At 40.5% G+C, this 18,079-nt stretch overlaps 1 protein-coding gene across 14 annotated transcripts in view; it reads right to left on the minus strand.

Annotated features, from left to right (window-relative positions):
* The window catches only part of Dock7 (dedicator of cytokinesis 7), a 194,295-nt gene that overhangs the window by 142,030 nt on the left and 34,186 nt on the right, over positions 1-18,079 (minus strand). For 11 of the 14 annotated variants that reach the window (XR_001784187.2, XR_003954998.1, NM_026082.5 and 8 more), the window contains exons 2-7: positions 10,828-10,933; positions 4,319-4,494; positions 4,006-4,074; positions 1,032-1,161; positions 732-944; positions 178-263 (exon numbers count right to left, since the gene is read on the minus strand). Coding sequence is in view for 10 of the 14 variants with exons in the window: in NM_026082.5 (NP_080358.3) it covers positions 178-263; positions 732-944; positions 1,032-1,161; positions 4,006-4,074; positions 4,319-4,494; positions 10,828-10,933 (780 nt within the window). In the remaining 4 variants the exon portion in view is untranslated. Of the gene's footprint in view, positions 1-177; positions 264-731; positions 945-1,031; positions 1,162-4,005; positions 4,075-4,318; positions 4,495-10,827; positions 10,934-15,341; positions 15,443-18,079 lie in introns of those variants that run through there. The other 3 variants (XM_030253721.1, XM_030253720.1, XM_017320362.2) reach the window with 2 other exon arrangements.

The raw sequence follows: 18,079 nt of genomic DNA on the forward strand, positions 1-18,079 counted from the left end.
AAACATTTTTCTAAAAATAAAAATAAATATGTAAAATCTTAAAAAATAATAATCTCAAAAGGAAAAAGACAAAACTATTCTTGTAAGGACAAATACACAAGCATCAAGTCTAAAGTTTGTTATACCAGGAATCAAAGCATTAGCCCAGGTAGCAGAAATGATAAAAGAAATACTCACTTGAGTGATAAACATTTCACAAGAAGTCTTTGTCCGAAATGCTCTTTGGGCACATCAGGAACACTGAGCCTTTCGATTGGTTCTTCCTGCAGAGTGAGAAAACAACAGCGCAGTGGCTACTTAGCATAGCCTGTGTTTTGTTTTTAAGACTTTAAGCATTCTAGTGTTTCTGGTCTTCACAGTTAGACACAGGAAAGAACATCATATCTGTCTATAAATGGAAGCCATTACATAGCATGTATACTCAGTCACAGACGTTCCTCATCAGTGAATCCCCAGGATTGAGAGCATATGTAATTCCTAAACCCCATAGCTGTTCCCAATGTCGTAGTAAGACCACATACAAATCATACTTCCCAAAGAGGTCCACAGCCCTGCACACGGTAGGAAGTGCTCTGCCACTGAGCCACACTCCTGCCCACTTCACTTCATTAAGGTACCCAAGCAGTCCTTAAACTTGTGATCCTCCTGCCTCAGCTTTCCAAGTAGCTCAGATGACAGGCATGCAGCACCACGCCTGGCCACCTTTGCTTCTTTCCATGCAAAGTCCATACCTCATCTGGTGATGGATGCAAAGCAAACAGTTCCTTGTGGCGGTTTGATTTCCTTTGGTCATCATTCTGATGGTCTATTTCTTCATTTGGAGTTCGATCAAGTAAATTAGGAAGCAAGGCATCAGGAAGTGAATTTTTTAAGTCAAAGATACTGCAGGCCCAGCTACCCCTTGGAGTATCATCTATTGACATCGAACGTCTTTTAAGATCATCCTGTCATGAAAAAAGTTAAGTTGTACATATGAATTATTAGTTAACTAAAACTACTCTCTTATAGTCACTTAACAATACAAGCATTACTTGCTCATCCTGGTAGCTGCTGCCATCGGGAGCTTCATCAGATTCAAAGACTTGTCTGGGCAGTCCTTTTTGCCTTTCTTTCTGCTTATCCAATGTGTTGGGGTTAAATCCTGTTCCCAGTTTATGGTATCTATTAAAAATAATATCAATTTCTGAAAATCTCTCATGCTGAGCATAATCATATATATAATGATTTCTTCACACAAACATGACTGGGATCTATCCTAGCAGTTCTCAGTGCTAACCCAGGATTTAAGAAACTGTTCATCCAATGCTCCTTTGATCTAAATAAAGAGGATTATCCACTTCTGAAAGTAAATCCTATTTTTCTTCCCCCTCATGCCAATGATTTTATTCAGAAAGTCAGTCAGTTAAAACCAAACAAACAAACAACAGAAACAACCAGGAAACCAAGGTTTAAAAAAATCTAAGTAAAAAAGAATGATTTTTAATAATAATATAAAATGTTAATAATGTAAACAGTATATAATATAAGCACTGAATCTATGTTTTGTTTTATTTTATTTTATTTTATTACATATTTTCCTCAATTACATTTCCAATGCTATCCCAAAAGTCCCCCATAACCCCCCCCCCCACTTCCCTACCCACTCATTCCCATTTTTTTTGGCCCTGGCATTCCCCTGTACTGGGTTGTTTTATTTTTGAGACATGATCTCACTATGTAACTCTGTCCTAGAACTCACTCTACAGACCAGGCTAGACTAGAACTCACAGAAATCCACCTGCCTCTGTCTCCTGAGTGCTGAGATTAAAGGCGTGTGCCACTATGTCTAGCAAGCCAGGAATCTTTTAACTTTCGTAGCAACTCATTATTGTATGAAACCTCTCAATTTATACTCACAACATAAAATGAAAAGCAATAAAATCTACATATATATAATGCTTACACACACATATGGAGAGGTTGAGAACTTCTAAATTAATATAACATACTTTCTTTTGTAACAACATATAACAACCTAGTAACCAAGAATACTGCATCATAGTTTTCCAATGTTTTAACAACACACCTCTTCTATTTTTCACAGAGACCAACATCTTCTAGTCCACCTTTTTGTCTCCCATTTATCAAAGAAGGTAACAATATTCAGTGTAACAGAAAAATTATAAGCTTTAGAGTCTGCTGTCCTAGCTTCTAATCCTGGTCACCTCACTTTTTGGTGTGTGGGAACCTCAGAGAAATTAATACTTAACTGCTTTGAGTCTGAGGTACCTTATCTGTTGAAACCATAAAAGCTATTTAAGCATTAAGTACTCAATAAACTACCTAGCACATGATAGTTAGCAATTAATGTTAATTCCCCTCCATTATGCCTCAACCAGTGATGAGTCATCACAATTCTAAAATAACTAATAATCAATCAGTCAGTATCTCTCCCCTCCCACAACTAATACCTTTATTAATATTTTTGATTATAGGTTTCCAACCCATATGCATAGAAGTAAAAGGTTTTCCAATTATCTGACAAGAAGAATTACATTTCTCTAGCAATGTAACAAATCTGGCTATTAGAACAGTTGCAAAAATTCTGTGTTTACAAGCGTCCTATATAAAGAGCAGTAAAGTGTCCTACAACAGGTCACACTTAAACTAACAAGGTTATCAGGGTTCTCCTGCACACTGAGACTTAACACAGCCTTAAGCCTAACAAGATAGGACAGCAGCCAAGAGGGCAAAACTATAAGCAATGGACACAACAATCTTTACATTTATTTATATTTGTTTATGCATATGCCTGCATGGAACTCTGTGCACCATGTGCATGCACTGCTCACAGAAGAGGATGTCAGATACCTGGATCAGGAGGTAGAGATGGCTGTTAGATGCCAGTGTAGCTAGGAACCAAACCCAGGTCCTCTGCAAGAATAGCCAGTGCTCTAAACTAGAGCCTCCTCTCCAGCCCCACATCACTTATGTTAGTAATATTTAGCACAGATTATTCCATCAGTGAAAATTACGTTATAACCAAACTAATCACTACTTGTTCTTACATCTCATTTAGAAAGCCATGGTTAAATGTTCTAGAATGAAGACCCTTCTTCATTATGTGAATTACTAATGAAAAATAGTTGCATTTTATTTTTTCATATCACTTAATATTTCAAAAATACTGCTAGAAAATTATTAACTATGGCATAGGAAAGATTATTTTCTACAAACAGGTACCTAACTGGATAAATATAAAGGTCCAGGACTTATAAGTATTAAGACAGTTTTAAAAAAAAAATAGCAGAGAATATGGTTGTGGTGGCACACACATGAAATCTCATCACTGAGGGCAGAGACAGGAGGATCACAAATTCGAGGCTTAACAGAAGAACACGAGAACGCCTTTAAAAAAAAAAAAGACTTTCAAATACCTGTATCTGAAAGCTGGCTGTTAAATTTAAGTTAGCTATGCAAGTTTTACAAAACTGCAATTTTTTTTGAAAAAACAATTCAACAATATCCATCACGATTTCCTAAGAGAATTAGACTACAGAATATCATCATTACATTCTATCAGTTCATAACAATATAGGAGCAATATTCCTTCAAGCTTAATATTTTATAAAGAAAACATAGGGAACTTCACAAAGTAATACGTCCCTGGGAAATGTCCTTCTGCTCTGACAGCTCTGTTTAATAAGTCTCACAATTGTTACAAAATCTAACTTACTTAATAACATTTAAAACTTCCACTAAGTCATTATTTTTTTAAGGTTTATCTATTTCATTTTATGTGTATGAGTGCTGGCCTGAATGTGTGTAATAATGTGTATGCCTTGTGTCTGTAATTGGCAAAAGAGGCCATGGAATACCCTGAAATTGGAATTCCAGATAGTTGTGTCATGGGTGCCAGGAACCAAACTTGTGTCTCCTACAACAGCAGCAAGTGTTCATAACTACTGAGTCGTCTCTCAGCCTCTGCTCAGGACTGTACATTATCATAGTAAACAAGAGACTTACTTTCTGACCACAACTGCCCAGTCTTCTGTGTAACTTCTTATACAATCTCTAACATGTGGGTCCATTTCACTGTTTAAAACACAACAAAATATACTTATAATTCAGGCAGAAAAGTAGAATGTACCCAGAGTTATTATTATTAGAAGGATCCAAAAGGTCCAAGGGAAGAATACCACAATGAATTTAATGAACATTTTGTAGTGTTTCTTTTTTATATAATAAGAAATACCATAAACATACGGCTTAAGTAAAGTAATGAAAATCATCTTCCTATAGTTACACTGAAGCTAAAACATGGTGAATGTCTCCTTACCTTTCTTCAGGCACAGCTGAAACAAGGGTCCTGCAGTCCCTAGGACTATACACAACTTCAATATCATCTGGAGGAAATTCAACCAAATCCCGCAAAGGCCCGGAATCCCCAGACAACGGGTGAGTGACGAGGTAATCTTCCAAGTCCACAGGATCGACTGCTTCGGTAAGGGGCACCTTAGCAGAGAGGGGTTTGCAAAGGAAGAGGTAGATGAAGAACCTGACAACTTCTAGGCAAAGGAAGACAGTGAACATGTTTTTAGCCGAGTTCTCTGGAAAGTGTCAGCAGACATGCTGATCCTAAGACTCAGCACCCAGCCTTAAGCTCCCGATGCCTTCCTCACACTCGAAACCCTCACGTACAGACTCTCCCCATAATTCTCACATTAAAAACAAACTAGTGATTAGCAATCTCGTTACACTTCATGGATTCTGTGTACTCACTTAGAATGATTATTACTTTCTTTGGAATTTCTATTGCTAAGTTTCTAAAAGCTGCCTTCATTTTATCTGTTGTTACTGGGGATCATTCTAGCAAATACTGTGACCAGACTGTGGCAGGTAAAGCTCCCAAAACGCTCCACACCCTGACCCATGGCCACTGCACATGCTAATGTAATGGAAATAAAGTAGAGGGAGAGTCTTTGCACATGGTTAAAAGGCCCAAGATGGAGACACTGTCCTGCATGATATGGTATTCCCTACACACAGTCATCAATGTTCATTAAGGAGACAAGGGTGATCTGGGCTGTGTACGCTGGGGAAGAAGCCATATAAAAGGAAGCAAAAAGACATACTTGAAGATTCTAACCTTATAGATTAAGACATGTATGCATGATGCACGTAATTCGCCTGATGTAATTGTCATCTCAGAGGTTTGCTGCCCCTGCCTGCTAACCCAAGCCTAGTCAGGAAGCTTCTAGCTTCTGTACGATCTAATCTAGGCCTAGAACGTTTTCAGGCTCTGAGACTCAAGCTGAATAAGCTCACCCTTTTCTAGTTCTTTCTGGCTGACTGGTTCAACTCACCCACTCTGCTCAAAACTCCTCTCCAAGCTGACTTCAATCTGGCTTCTCTCTGTTTCTCACTGAGTTACTCTGCGTGGCCTCCTACTAACTCTAGCAATCTGTTCCAATCTTCTGGCTCCTTCTCATTCTCTGGCTTGTTCTGTCTTTACTGTGTCTATCTTGTTCTCTCTTCAACCTGTCTCTGCAAAACTGTCCAGGCAAAACTGCCTCCTTTCCCTTGTTGCTCTCTCTTATGGCTTCCCTTTCCTCTCTCTATTCTTGTTAGAGTTGGGCAGATCCTATTCCATCAAATCTTTCTCTGATTCATCACTTTTTCTGCTATTCAATTAGACATCACTTTCAAACATGGGTGCCTCCTTCTACAAACTAACTTTACCTTCATTATTTGGGATTAAAGATGAATATTACATGTTTGTCAGTATTCCAGCCATAGGGATCTAAGACGTGGGCTAAGGTTAAGCCACACCACAACTACAAACAGGTTTTTCCAGTAAACAACACAATCTCCAAGTTTACAGTGTGATCACATATCTTGCAACAGATGCAGCCTCAGGTAAATAAATGTCAGGAGCCACCAGAACCAGGAACAGGCAAGGGCTGATTTCCCCAAGGACTACCGAAGAGGCTATGGCCCTGTCAACCCTCACTTCAATTAACTTCTCTTGGCTTCAGAAACTGTCTCCCATACTTACTGAGTAAACGTCTATTGTTTTGAGAAATCCAGTTTACAGTCACTTGTAATAGTTTAGTAATAACCACAGAACACTTAATACTCAGGCCTAATTATATATTATTAATAATAAAACATTCATTGAATTTTGCTCAGGCTGGAAGTGTACTTTTGAAAGATTTTTAAATTGTATGTGTGTGTGTCTGTGTGTCTGTGTGTGTGTGTGTGTGTGTGTGTGTGTGTCTGTGTGTCTGTGTGTCTGTGTGTGTCTGTGTACATGTATAGGTGAGTTCTTCTCTTCTCCCGTATAAATTCTCACAACCTAACTCACTGTCAGACTTTGCCACAGGCCCTCTTACCCACTGAGCCATTTTGAAGGCCCAAGTTCCTGATTCTCTTGCTTCGTTGGGATTACAGGCCTGCACCACCTCGCCTGGCCCAACTAAATCATTTACAATTATATAATTACATTTGCTTCCTCTATCTCTGGTAGCATTTCCCGCCTTATGTCTGTTTCTCTGCTTTGCTGTCCAGAATCTGAGTCTTGTAGGACTCTGAATTCCTTGTGTGGTAGTGAGTGGTGCCTTCCTGATGCCTCTGTTCCTTCTTTCTCACGCGGCTTCTGTCTGACGTCATTTTGTGTCAATCTTAATTGTTTCCACGATTATTTCCTGTAGTGCTTTTTGTTGATGAACAAATACTGCACAGAGGTGCTCATAGATGCCAGAAGCTGGAAAGGGCTCTGAGCAACCTAGCATGAGTGCTAGGAAGAGAACTTAGGTTCTCCGCAAGAGCAGTACGCTCTCTTACCTGCTGGCTCATCTCTTCAGCAATAAAAGTACACTTTTTACTTCTCGAATTCAAGGATGAAAAAAATTCAGATGAAATATCAAAGGATATATAAGTGTGCAGTTTATAGATCAGCAAAAATAAAAACATGTTATTCACAAGATGTTCAATGGAGGGACTGGAGAGATGGCCTAAAGGTTAAGAGCACTGGCTATTCTTGCAGAGGACCTAGACTAAGCACCTGCATGGTGGCTCGCAACCATCTCTAACTCCAACCCTAGGGAATCTGATACCTCTTCTGGCTCAGAGGGCAATGCATCTGAGTGGTGCACAGACATATATACAGACAAAACTCCATACACAGAAAACAACAAGAATGCTCAGCTGCAAGTGGTGGTACGTGCCTTTAATCCCAGCACTTAGGAGGCAAAGGGAGGTGGATCTCTCCAAGTTCAGGGCCAGCCTGATCAAAATGGCAATTCCAGGACAGCCACAACTACACATAGAGAAATTCTTTCTTGGTTAAAAAAAAAAAATACTGCTCAACAGAGGTACACTTGCCTATTACTAAGTAGAGGAGACCTTTAATCCAGCCTTCCTCAGAATGGACAACTAGTATCAGGTAAAGATGTATTTTACTGCTACAAAGTAAACAGATGAACATGTAAACCATAAACACCCCAAAAAAGTTGCTGTTATTAGCATTAGTGTCTGATTTAAATATCTCCCAAGACCTTGCGAGATCTAATTTCTAAATATGACAAAAAGACAAAAGCCAACTCAATTTAAAGAAATGTTAAAAACCTCATAGGATAAACAAAGAAATGGATGTCAAGACACACTAAAGTAAACTCCTAACAAACCATAGGCAAGATATTTTTTATTTTACTTTATAATCAACGATCTGACTTTTAGAAGACAAATTATAGTAGAATTTATCACCAAAAAACATAGCAGTAAGAAGACTTTGTTGTATCAGTTAATTTCAGTCAATCTGTTTGGACCTGAGTGGTGGTGACACACACCTTAAATCCCAGCACTCAGGAGGCAGAGGCAGGCAGATCTCTGAGGTAGAGACCAACCTGGTCTACAGAGTGAGTTCCAGGAGTGCCAGAGCTACAGAGAAACCCTGTCTTGAAAAAAGGAGGAGGAGAGAAAGGGGGAAGAGGGAAAGGAAGGAGGAAGAAGGAAGAAGAATGAGGAAAAAGGAGGGGGAAGAAGAGGTGGAGGAAGAAGAAAAGAAGACACAGAAGAAGACAAAGATGAAGAAAAAGAAGCAGCAGCAGCTCCTCCTCCTCCTCCTTCTCCTCCTCGTCCTCCTCCTCCTCCTCCTCCTCCTCCTCCATGCAGACAGGCAGCAGCATCTCATGGTTTCTAAATTTACAAAGGAAAAAGGAAGAAAACAAGTCTGCCTGGGCTAGTGAGATTCAGGCAATGTTCCCGTTACTGAGGCCAAGACTCACTCCCATGCCCACACCTTCCCCACTGTGGTAGGCTGCATCCTCAGACCATGAACCACAGTAACACTTTCTCCCTTAAGTTGCTTCTTGCTGGTTATTTGGCTATAGCAAGAAAGAAAGCCATGGAATGGAAATAACATTTTCAAGGGGGGTGGGGGGGGATGAAAGACCTATTGACTCAGAATTGTAGACTGTATAACTGTAAACTAATCACAAACAGCTATAATAATAAAGGGAAATCAAAATATATGCCTATAAAAAAAATCTTTGTTGCCTACCCCCCAAGGATGCTAAAAGAAATTCCCTGTATAGTAATAAAGAAGGAAACACTACCACCCACTGGGGCATGTTTACTGTTGATGTAAACTTTCAGTATTTTCTGGCACACCATCAGAGGTTCTGGTATAAGCCAGGAAGGCGTGTTAGTCCAACCTGTAATCCCAGCACTTGAGAGGCTGCACGAGGATCACAAGTAGACACTAGTGGGGCACAAGTAGACACTAGTGGGGCACTAGCAAAAACCCTCCCTCAAAAACAAGAATGAGCTGTACTCAGAAGGAAGAACGATAAAATACAAGACAAAGGTTTGTTTGGGGATGATGAAAATATTCTAAGTTGACTGTGATGGAAATTTACTAAATCCCATGGAATTTAATTCTTTACAACTCAACGAAGCCATTTTTTAAAAGTTAGAGCAGAAATTTATCCATTTGTGGAAATAGAAAATAAACATGTCTACAAGAAAGCAAGCAGGACATTGAAGTTGAGGTAGATGTGAATCAACTTCCAAATAAGCCAACAGAGTGAACATAGTTCAGAGTTAGGGGGAAGAGCGCAAGAAGATGGCCAAAAACTCAAGTGACCTAAGATGGAATCCCACATGCTGATGCTCCTGAATTCTGAATGAACCAACTTTAAAAGTGTTTTTAAAATCAACAAGGAAATAACAGGCACCAGACAGTAGATGATAGCAAGAAGTTACTGTTGGTGTGGTCAAGTGTGATAGTGAAATGCAATCAGTAAGGAAACGCCAGCGTGCAGTATTCTATCCTCGGGGTCCCTGAAGACTCTCGTAATCAACAAGCACCTCTTCAAAGAGAAACTGAATCCAACAAGCAATGCACACCCTTTGAAAAGACACTGCTGCTAAGGAAATGTGGACTTTGGAGACTGGTAGAAAAGGTGAGGAGCGGAAAGAAGACCGTGTAAATGAGAGTAGACAAGGGGCCCAAGAGTGACCACTGACAGGGCTGCAGCAGTGAGTAAAACCACTGCAGAGACTTAAGCACCTGAGTAATCAATCCGGTGCACAAATTAACTGAACATAGTCGATTACACTGTGCGCCCGCTCTGGCCGTTCGGCTGCACAGGCATGAGAGACAAGCAGAGACGGGGCTTAAACAACCATGGCTGACGTAACATGAGAGGAGCTAAAGGAAATCAAGGGAGAGATGCAACAGAGCAGTCAGAACACTCAAAAACTAAGTTCTGACACGAGGACAGAGGAGGATATGAAGACAGTAAACCGTGGATTTGTAGTGTCTGGGTCCTCACAGTCATGAGATAGTTGGAGTTAGAATACCAGAATAATAAGCTGAGAGATGGTAATCAGACTGGGCAGCAAAAACAAACTACATATGAGTTATAGCCATTTATAGAAACCAAATCTAGTGTTTGGCTATGGAACAACATGATGAAAGGCAGAGTTTAAAATACCAGCAACATACTTAAAGGGCTGCCCCCATGCACACTGAAAAGACCCAGAAATCCATGTATTCTGAAGAATTCCCAACTAACATATTATTGTTCATAAAAGCAAGTTGCTGTTTTAAAGTTTTAGTAACACAAACATTTATAACATGTTATTACCAGTCAATCAAATCCCCCATCCGAGTGGTATAGATGTTTGTTCAGTACTCAGTATGTTTCCTTAGCTACGAGTAAAGACTGCAGAACCTCTTTCATGTTTAAGCTAGTACCTCACACTCACCAAGCCACCCTCCCTGCACCTGCAAGCTCAGGTCACAGCACATCACACCACTCCCAGCCACTCTGTCCCTTTTACCCACTTTTTAAATTTTTCTACATTTGAAATTTAAAGTATCTTTAAAAAATTTTAAGATAAATGAAGGTTTGTTTTAATCTGTATTCTTAACACAAATATGAGTTTAAATAAAAATTAGTATCTTGTGATAACTTCTTTCATAAGAGACGATTTGTCTACATCTGTGATGCCCAGCCTACAATGATGATTCGATAGCTATTTCCTATAAAGGGGACAGATATCTGCAAACACACAAAGTGCCTACTTGCACAAGAGACTAACTGTTCATATAATCAACCTAAGAATAACACTGTAGCATTGATTACATCCTGCTCACAGCTTCAGAGCTGACTAGGAAACCAACCCTTCTCCAGCGACCCTAACGCTTCTCAACTGGGACTCCAAGAAGCGCAGCCCTCAAAGAACAGCACTGCTGCAGAACCCAGACTACTGACTTCCTTTGTCAGTACTTTGCAGTAGTGCACTTGCGACACTCCATGACTTGAACATGTTACTTACTGTGGTGTGGTGGGATATATTGCCAACTATGTTGAGGTTTTTGAGCAGCTGGGGGGAACCACTGTATTGTCCGGAGATCTGCTTTCTAACTTCAGCAGCAACAGTTCTATAACATAAAAAGGAATGCATTACAAACACAGTTGTACCCGACACACACACACATGTTTAAGAAAAGTCATTTAGAATGGAGGGAAGTACATTAAAATTCATTTATAAAATAACAAGGTCTCAGCATATTAAGACTAAATTAATAAATTATCTTAACAATTTCAATGTTCTTGCTTATAATTATAACATCTTTTTGCTTAGCTTTTTTTGAACCAGGGCCTCACTATGTAGTTCTGGCTGGCCCTGTAAAGCAGACTGGCTTCGAACTCACCATCACATGGTTTTAATACTGACGAAGAGACAAGCAGTACAGCTGATGTTTACATGGCTGATTCTAATGTGACATTTTAGGAATATAACCTATGAGGCAGTGTAAGCTATAAAATACATATGCAAGTTAAAATGTATATCAAGGTTGAAAGTAAATTCTAAAATATTTTATACATCAAACTATGCTAAGAATTGGGGGGGGGGGTGTCTTTCTTTTCTAATACTACTACCTCCTCATTTATGCCCCAGCAAACTATTTTCTATTTTTAACTATTAAAGAATGCCCTCACACCCAGGCAATAAGAGCCTCCCATAACCTGACCCTAATTTCTCTCCCCAGCCTTTCACATTATTAACTAAACTCTTTTATAACCTTCCATATTCTTTGAGAATTTTATATATGCATACAATTTGTTTCAGTAAAACCCACCCCATCACCTCTCCTTCGAACCCTCCGCACGACTTTCCCTCCTCACTTGGTCTACTGTTTCTTTAGCAGACTGGGTGACCATATGGAGTCTAGGACATCTACTGAATCACAGGTAGCCACGCAGCTGCAGCAGCCTTGATCTTGTCAGTGAACACAGACTGCTTCCTGAGAATTTTGCCTCTCTTGTTAACCAACTCAATTCTTACAGCATTTTAAGGATAAAACTCAGATACAAGATTTTCATACAAACTGTGTTCAGCCAAGAAGGCACTAGAGTACAGAAATTCCAAGACTTTAAGGTATTTGTTGTTCCTTACGTGTTAGTATTTTAAATTTATTTAAATAAATAATTAAGATAAAAATAGAGTTTCAAATGTTGTCACGGCTTATGAAAGACTATCATCCTCAGTGCCCACAGAACAATCAACCAGAATCTTCAGTGAGCTCCAAGCCATGCAGTAAAATAACTTTCCCCGCTACATGAATGCGTTTCTTCACTGTAGGTCACAAATACAACAAAGACTTCTACCTACAGACTTTGTGCAATTATAGTGGAATGGCAATATCTAACTTCTATCCTACGATTCTCAACCAACTACTTCTCTATCTTATAAAATTCTCTGTCTAATCTTTGACTCTTTACCAAAATGTCACCCCTCCTTCCTCTCGCTATCCCATGTACACAGAGTGGGACCTACCAGGCGACCTGCGCCTGTGCAAGCATGGCGGTAGTTTTAAGAATGCTCTCATGTGCACATTGGATTTAGAACCTCAATTTCCAATTGAATTTTAAGAAAATCCCATTTTCCAAATATTATCCAGGTTTAATGTATTCTCTTTCACTACTTTCTCTCTTCATCGTCTTTTCCTTCTTCCACAACAAACATTCCACACATTCTTACAGATGGTTAAGCTAGTTATGCAATTCTAAGTGTTTGGGTCTAGGATGAAAGAGTTATTCTCTAAGGCTTCAGATACTGAACTGCCTGTTTTCCACTTTATATTAATGCTTTGAAAGACTAAGTCATGATTCATAATTGACAAAACTTGGAAGCAACTAAGCTGCACTTCAATAAGTGAATAAGCAAGTATGTCACATCCAGATAATAAATGACTCTCTTGTAAACGGAAATAGATTGTCAATCTGAGCAAATGGTCTAAGTGAAAGTAAACAGTCTAAAGGGCTATGCATCATGTAATTTCAGCTTTATGACATACTGAGACAGGCAGAACTATGTATAAAGTAGAAACAACTGCTCTAGGGGCTGGAAGGGCAGGAGAAGGGGCAATGACTAAGCAGAGCACAGGTCGTTTGTCTTTCTATTGCTGTGATCACCATGACTAAAAGTAACCTGAGGAGGAAGGGGCTTTGAAGAGGGTGCTGCTTGCTGGCTTGCTCAACCTGCTTTCTTATATAAGTGGGGAAGGGGAACAGAGCCATCATGGGTTGGTCCCTCCCACCCCAAAGTAACAAAGAAAATGCCCCACAGGCCTTGCCTATGGGCAATCTGATGGAGATATTTTCTCAATTAAGGTTGCTTCTTCCCAGGTGATCCTAGCTTGTGTCAACTTAAAAAAACAAACAAGGAAAAACCTAACCATCATAGGGAAGGAAACTATTCTGTGTGACATATAACAGTGGGTGTGTCATTACATATCAGAAAAAAACCCTGCTGTAATTTGTGGACCTTAGTCAATAGTAGCGTATACTAACACCAGTTCACTCAGTCAAAGCGAATGTGCACATTTAAGCATCAACAGTAAAGGAATTAGGGGGTAGTAGTAAAACAGCAGAAGTCATCACGTTTTTCAGAATCTGAAGATTAAAAACCTGGGCCTTTGCAGCCCCAAAATAACTAGACTTAGGCAGAAAAAGTAGATGTACTCAGTGTAGCTATATTGAGGGGAGGGGAGGGGAGGGGAGGGGGGGAGGGGAGGGGAGGGGACCCAGGACACTAGGTTAACTAGGAGCAGATAAGAGCATCAAAAACAGCTGGAGGTAAGAGTTGGAAGCTGAGAAGGAATACAATCTTTTTAGACAGAGGACAGACTGAGGAAAGGGTAAAGGGTAATTCTGTAGTCTCTGCAGAGAAAAACAAAAAGAGTCCCTTTAATTGAGGGCTCCATTGCCCTTTTTCTTTTTAAACTTAAGGGTGGGCAGGTACACTCAATACTGATTGTCAGTGGAGTTCAGAGGGCAACCTTTGAGGTTGGGGGAATGAACTCAGTGCATTGGCCATCCATCAGGCCGTTTAATAAGAGTCCATACAAGGCCAAGTGTTTCTTAACCATGCTTAGAAGTTCTTACACTTCCCATCCATTTGTCAATACTAACATAACAACAACAACAAAAATCCCTCAAAAAGAAATATAATCAATTGAGGTTTTTTCGTTGTTGTTGAGGACAGCCAGGACTGGAACTTGTGTACACAAAGCTGGCCTCAGTCACAGAGATGTACCAGCCTCCACCTCCCAAGTGCTGGGATCAATGGCAAAAGACTCCATGTTCCTTTTTGAGATATGAGAAAGGGAACTCAGTTTTGACTCAAGAAACCAGGAACATCATCACCCATCAACTGATGTTAAAGAGAGAAACAAATGAGACAACTACTTCAAAAGAGGTCATCTTTATTTCATAACAGATACACACAAGACAGTCCTCTGTGAAGTGGGTCCACTCACTAACCTAACTCCATTTTGTCCCCATCTGACTCAATTTTGCCTGTCGCCTTTTTCCTTCTGAATTCTCCTGAATCACTCATCCCTAAAATTCCTTGGATTCCAGGAACTGCTGATCTGATTAATAAATATCTTTACAACAAGAGACCAAAGCTACCCACAGTTACAGAGTCTCACAGACAAAGGAGTACACGATGATAATGCCTGGCTAAGCAGGAGCAATTGCCCGGCCGCCATAATGGAGCCATTTCCCCTGATGGCAGAACCAAGGCTGAGCCCTAAGAGGAACAATCTTCCCACAGTGGGGACTGAGTTGTTCCTTCCAGTGATGAAGATTTTTCTGGAGCTTTGCAGAAATAGTCTCTCCACCCCCACCATCCCCACACACCTTGGTTTGTTTGGGGGTTTCTCTACGAATGCCAGACTGACCAATCTCAGTAACACTCCTGCCTCAGCTTCCTGAGGGCTGGGATTGGCACCAACGACCACATCAACCCAGCTCAGAACCGCTCTTGAGATGATGATCAGCCATACTACCACCTAACTGAGATTATCTGCTCAGCCACAGCACCACACATGCAAAGCACAACCCTGGCCTTTTTACAATCTTCTATAAGAACCTCAAAGCCCTTGTTAGCCCCTCAAGGCAGAGCTCAGAGCGCTAGACTCTTTCTGTTCCTCCTGGTCCCCACACCAATCAAAATGCTCTCCTGCCTTTCCCCACTTCATCTGGCATTTCATGACAGGCAGCAAAGCATGCTCTGCTCAGAGCCCCAGAGGTAGGCCTCTGAAAATATTACAAATGTGTCTTACTTCCATGTGTTGTCATTTCCCTAAGAGGCAAAAATCAGTAGTAATAAGATATAATAATGCAAAAAATAAACCATTTCAAATGTCTGCCTCCCAGACAAGGGGCCTATTTCAACCTCCTGAATAAACTCTCCCAACAAAACCCACTATCTCTTAAACAAACTACAATCCAACATATTCAAAAGAGAGGACAAATAATTAACTTAAAATCCTTTACCTTCAGTTACTCTTTCCAGCCATTTCCTTACTCCTATTGGTGATTTATAATACAAAGCAAAACAAGTAAGGCTTTCTGATTTCACTTCAATACGCTGCAATACAAACTGCAAAGTGAAAGAACAGACAAGGTCAAGGGCCGAGGAGGTACGTATGCTCCTCATCTGTAATTTGAGCATCCCTATTTCCCTCCAAGAAAAAAAAAGCTAACATTTGGTCTATTTATTTTTTTCAAATCTCTAATTCTACAAATTCCATCACTGTTAGTGCAAATCATAGTTTGACATAGAGATCACTGCATTGGATCAATCACAATAGGAGGCTGGAAATGACAACAGAAGATACACATCAAACTACAAGAAATGAAATATGTTCTTTATTGAGAAAGGTGGTTTTCTGGTTTGGATTTGGAGATCTTGAAGTACTATTTCAATATATAAATTTAAAGGAATAATCAAAACGAGGCAGAAAGGAATTATAATGAATGACAAGAAATGGAAAGTATGTTAACATGAGAATTATTTTCATGGACGAAAACTAAAGAGAAGTTTTTAATGAAAAGGAATTCTGAATTCCAGAATAAGACTCTGTCAGAGTAAAAATGACTAAATAGGGTTGTCGAGAACTGTAGGCTTAACAAGACAAGGAAAGAGACGAGGCATCGGAACGAGACTGCCTGGAAACGTACTTCCTTTCCGTGTTTCTCACAGCCAGAGAAAACCTAAAAAGCTGCCTGGGGGTCCAGAGTCTTAAGTTTTCTTGTCTGGTGGAGATTGTCTTTAAGGTTTGTACCAGCAAAGATGTGAAATATGAGAAAGCAAGTTGCTGTAAGGGGTGTCATCCTCCAGTCCACTTCAGGAAACCCAAAAGAAAGAAGCCATCTTCAGAGAGAGCTCCTTATTTCCCAATGTGGGACCTGCGGGCCACCACTATAGCTGGAGGAACTCTGTATGCATTCTGATGAAGAGGGAGACGATGAAAGAGGGGCTGTCCTCAGAGACAGAAGGTAGTGGGCAAGCTGACTCCTTTACATTTCCTCTTTCAATTGAGAAGTAAAAGGGTCAAGACCTTCTGTTTGATTCTCTTCAGTACAGTCCAGACTCCTAAGCAAACAACAAAGGTCTGGTTCCTAGAAAAGATGCTGGAGTTTTATTAATGTGGTGGTGTGAATGAGAATGGCCCCCACGGGCTCCTATGTTTGAATGCTTGGTCCCCAGTTAGAACTACTTGGGAAGGATTAGGAGGTATATCCTTGTTTTAGGAGGTGTGTCACTGGGGGTGAGCTCTGAGGTTTCAAAAGCCCACAGCATTCCCAGAACTGCACCCTCTCACTGCCTCCATCACACACACAGCTCAGGACTGCTGTAGCACCATGCCTGCCTACCTCCACCATACTCTCCACCATGGTGATCACGAACTCACCACTTTAGGTTAACCTCTAAACTGTAAGCAGGCCCCTAGGTAAGGGCTTCCGTTTACAAGCTGCCTTGGCCATGGTGTCTCCTCACAGAAGCAGAAAGTAACTAAGACAGGTGCTTAAAGTGGTCACTGAATTTACCCACAGTTCAACTCATCCTGGAATGAAAACTCTTTACAGCTAGGTTCTTGGGGTAGAAAACCCCCAAATCTAAAGGACATCATAGCCAAAGTAATGGATCGAAATGTCTATTGTCAAGAGGATAGTTAATATCTAGTAGCTCTATTAGAGAAACAGAAACACAAACCAAAAGCACACTACCTGGATATTACTGACAAATGGATTTGCAGTCATGCTACCTAGACTTAACTTTTTTTTTCCCCATTTTTTTATTAGGTATTTAGCTCATTTACATTTCCAATGCTATACCAAAAGTCCCCCATACCCACCCACCCCCACTCCCCTACCCACCCACTCCCCCTTTTTGGCCCTGGCGTTCCCCTGTACTGGGGCATACAAAGTTTACGTGTCCAATGGGCCTCTCTTTCCAGTGATGGCCGATTAGGCCATCTTTTGTTACATATGCAGCTAGAGTCAAGAGCTCCGGGGTACTGGTTAGTTCATAATGTTGTTCCACCTATAGGGTTGCAGATCCCTTTAGCTCCTTGGGTTCTTTCTCTAGCTCCTCCATTGGGAGCCGTGTGATCCATCCATTAGCTGACTGTGAGCATCCACTTCTGTGTTTGCTAGGCCCCGGCATAGTCTGACAAGAGATAGCTACATCTGGGTCCTTTCAATAAAATCTTGCTAGGGTATGCAATGGTGTCAGCGTTTGGATGCTGATTATGGGGTGGATCCCTGGATATGGCAGTCTCTACATGGTCCATCCTTTCATCTCAGCTCCAAACTTTGTCTCTGTAACTCCTTCCATGGGTGTTTTGTTCCCAATTCTAAGGAGGGGCATAGTGTCCACACTTCAGTCTTCATTCTTCTTGAGTTTCATGTGTTTAGCAAATTGTACCTTATATCTTGGGAATCCTAGGTTTGGGGCTAATATCCACTTATCAGTGAGTACATATTGTGTGAGTTCCTTTGTGAATGTGTTACCTCACTCAGGATGATGCCCTCCAGGTCCATCCATTTGGCTAGGAATTTCATAAATTCATTCTTTTTAATAGCTGAGTAGTACTCCATTGTGTAGATGTACCACATTTTCTGTATCCATTCCTCTGTTGAGGGGCATCTGGGTTCTTTCCAGCTTCTGGCTATTATAAATAAGGCTGCTATGAACATAGTGGAGCATGTGTCCTTCTTACCAGTTG

This window comes from Mus musculus, chromosome 4 (genome assembly GCF_000001635.26).
Source record: "Mus musculus strain C57BL/6J chromosome 4, GRCm38.p6 C57BL/6J".
NCBI classification, from domain to species: Eukaryota; Metazoa; Chordata; class Mammalia; order Rodentia; family Muridae; genus Mus; species Mus musculus.